Below are 2,654 nucleotides of genomic sequence, written 5' to 3'. Positions count from 1 at the left end.
TGGGGATGAGCAACGCCAGCGAGAATTTCCCGCTCCGACGTAAGTTCACACGCGTCAGCCACCTTGGCTCGCAACGGTAAGAACGGCTCGTGGTACGTCCGAGGTGGTTGACGTGCCCGGCACAACAGTTCACAGAACATCTTGCAGAGGGAAGTTGGTTATCGAGACTTTCCGGACAAAATGTTGGTAATAGAATTCGCGTCTTCGGCCTACATAGTGAGATCCTTGTATTCTGAAGGGATAAAACCAAGGAAATACGGAAATCTGTTCCCAACATAATGTTTGGACGTACTCTGAGGGCTTCCACTAATATTTTCCGCAATAATGATCCTGTGGCCAAAGCTCAGCGCGGTGTTCAAGGAGACGGGCCCAAACTCCCGGATCTGCTTATCTAAGCAGCGGAAACTTGCCCGCCACCTTATCGGCACGCCTCGCGGAGTTGGCGAAAGCTCGAGATGGCCAAGCGATCCGCGCTCCAGAAGTTACATCTCCAGACTATCGGCCCCAAGGCTCATCTAGGTGATAGTTCTACGAACTTGGACACCGAAATCTCGATGGCTATGGACCTGACTGTGGCAAAACTCGTGCTGGTCTCTGCTGCTCTGGAGAAAGCTACCGGCTCTCTGGATCACTACAGGAGGAAGAGTTGTAACGAACTCAAACAGAAGAAGCGGGCCCAGAACACAAGAGATCTTCTTCGGAATAGGCTTTCTGATCTGAATGAGCAACTGGACTGCTCTCTGCTGATGGCCGGCAATCTCGAAGCTCAAGCCGACTCTGTTCACGGCCTTCTGGATGATATTCACGCGCTGAATGATCGGGTTGCATGTCTCTTGGCTGATCTGGAAGATCTCCGGCTCCAGAACTTGTGTCTACTCAGAGACCTTGCTGCGAAGAATGCTCTGGCCACAACTCTGTCTGCGCGCCTCCATGTCCTTGTCAAGCAGCGCAACGCGATCCGTGCACAACGAGTCCGTGCACAAAAGCGACTGAAGGCCGCTGTAGCTGCGAAAAAAGAAGCAGAGAAGCTATCCCGTCGTTCTCACAACTTTCGGCTGAAACACAAAGGAATACACACGGACCGGACCCGTTCTCTTGCCCGGAAGCTTGTTTCCAAATGCAAAGTTCCGATGCATCGTGTGAATGATGTTGTGCATGCAGTTGCAGATGAGCTTGATATCACGGTTCTCAGGGATATCAGCCGCCGAACTGTTCAGCGGGCTGTTCGCGAAGGTGGAATAGCTTCCAAAATTCAGATAACCAATGCATTGCATGATGCGGATGGTAAGTTGTGTGCGTACATCAAGGATATCCCATTAACCATACAATTCAGGCATCACTCTGAGTGGCGATGGGACAACACATCGCCATGTAAACTATGTGTCAAAATGTGCCATCACGACACAGTTCACACCTTCGCCAGCTCTACTGGATCCGGACACTGAATCACTGGATACGCAATCTTTGGGAACCTACACTACGCGACACTGGTTTCTTGGCATCAGCTCTGCTGGGTCTCATACTTCTCAGGCACAACATGATGGCTGGATTAGCTCACTTGAGTCTATGCACGCAATTCAGAACAGTCGACCATCTGCACAGTCTGCTCCGAAGAAGCTTGTGGTTCGGGATCTTGCTCAGGTGCTCTTCGGTTATGCTTGCGACCACTCTAATGATCAGTTTTCTCTGGTCAACCGTTGGAAAGATTGGAAAGAAGTAAACTCCCGCTTGAGTCTCGGCGAGAGTGTATTTCTGAACAAGTCAACGGATAACTTCACTGCATCAGTTATGGAATTACTCAATGCCAAGATCGCGCGTGCTGGTGGCTGGGAGGCTTGGAAAACTCTATCGCCGATGGAACAGGCAAAGCACGACACAGATGTGTTCCGGGAGATGTGTCTCTACCTTGGTACTGGTGCATATGATGCTCTCTCACCGGAAGATAGGACCGGTCTCGACTTTTTCGCTCGTGCAGGATGCTGTATGCATAAGGAACTCAACACTTTTAAGGGTAAGCATTTCCATCATCGTATGTACACGTTCTCATAATCTGAATAGGTGGGAATGCAGCTATGATGGCGATGTGGGCAGCTCGTGGACTCGAGCCGCCGATGAAGCTGTTGAATGTCTTCAATGCCGCATCTGCTTCAACAGGTTCCGCAGCTGACCGTCAACGCGCCATTGACTCGTCAACCTCCGGCGGTGTGAAGCTCGTACAACTCTGTGGGGCTCTGTTCAATCACAAGGACGACAAGAAGGGATATCACGACACTTTTAGCTGGTGGCTCGAGGCTCGCTCTGGCTATCGACTAGTCTTTCCGGATACTAGCAACACTCGTTATGGCTCCTACGGTGATGGCGCAGGATTCTGTTTGTGGAAACGGCACGCAATCTCGACGGTACTTGATGAGCTGCGGGACACCAAGGGCAGCCGTACATTCACGAACCTGGAGAAGAATGTTTACTACGCACTTCAGGATGTTCCGACACTGACTGAACTCGCTGTTGAGGCTTTGTACTATCAAGGTATATCTGTGCCTTACATGCAACATGTTCGCGGAGCTGCTACTCGAGACGGCGCATATATGAAGTCACCTCGACTTGGGCCCGTTCCACGACGAAGTCATCGCACATATCCGCAAGATCATTGCTGA

General features: G+C 50.9%; 1 protein-coding gene across 1 annotated transcript; it reads left to right on the top strand.

Annotated features, from left to right (window-relative positions):
* Positions 1-746: 746 nt before the first annotated feature.
* Positions 747-2,654, top strand: PUNSTDRAFT_78412 (uncharacterized protein; the record flags this gene model as incomplete). The annotated part of the gene is made up of 3 exons (XM_007389406.1): positions 747-1,284; positions 1,334-2,011; positions 2,059-2,654. 3 exons carry the CDS (start codon positions 747-749, stop codon positions 2,652-2,654), a joined length of 1,812 nt encoding a protein of 603 aa, XP_007389468.1.

This window comes from Punctularia strigosozonata (assembly GCF_000264995.1).
Source record: "Punctularia strigosozonata HHB-11173 SS5 unplaced genomic scaffold PUNSTscaffold_118, whole genome shotgun sequence".
Classification (NCBI taxonomy): Eukaryota; Fungi; Basidiomycota; class Agaricomycetes; order Corticiales; family Punctulariaceae; genus Punctularia; species Punctularia strigosozonata.
This window is presented reverse-complemented; position numbering and strand designations above follow the sequence as displayed.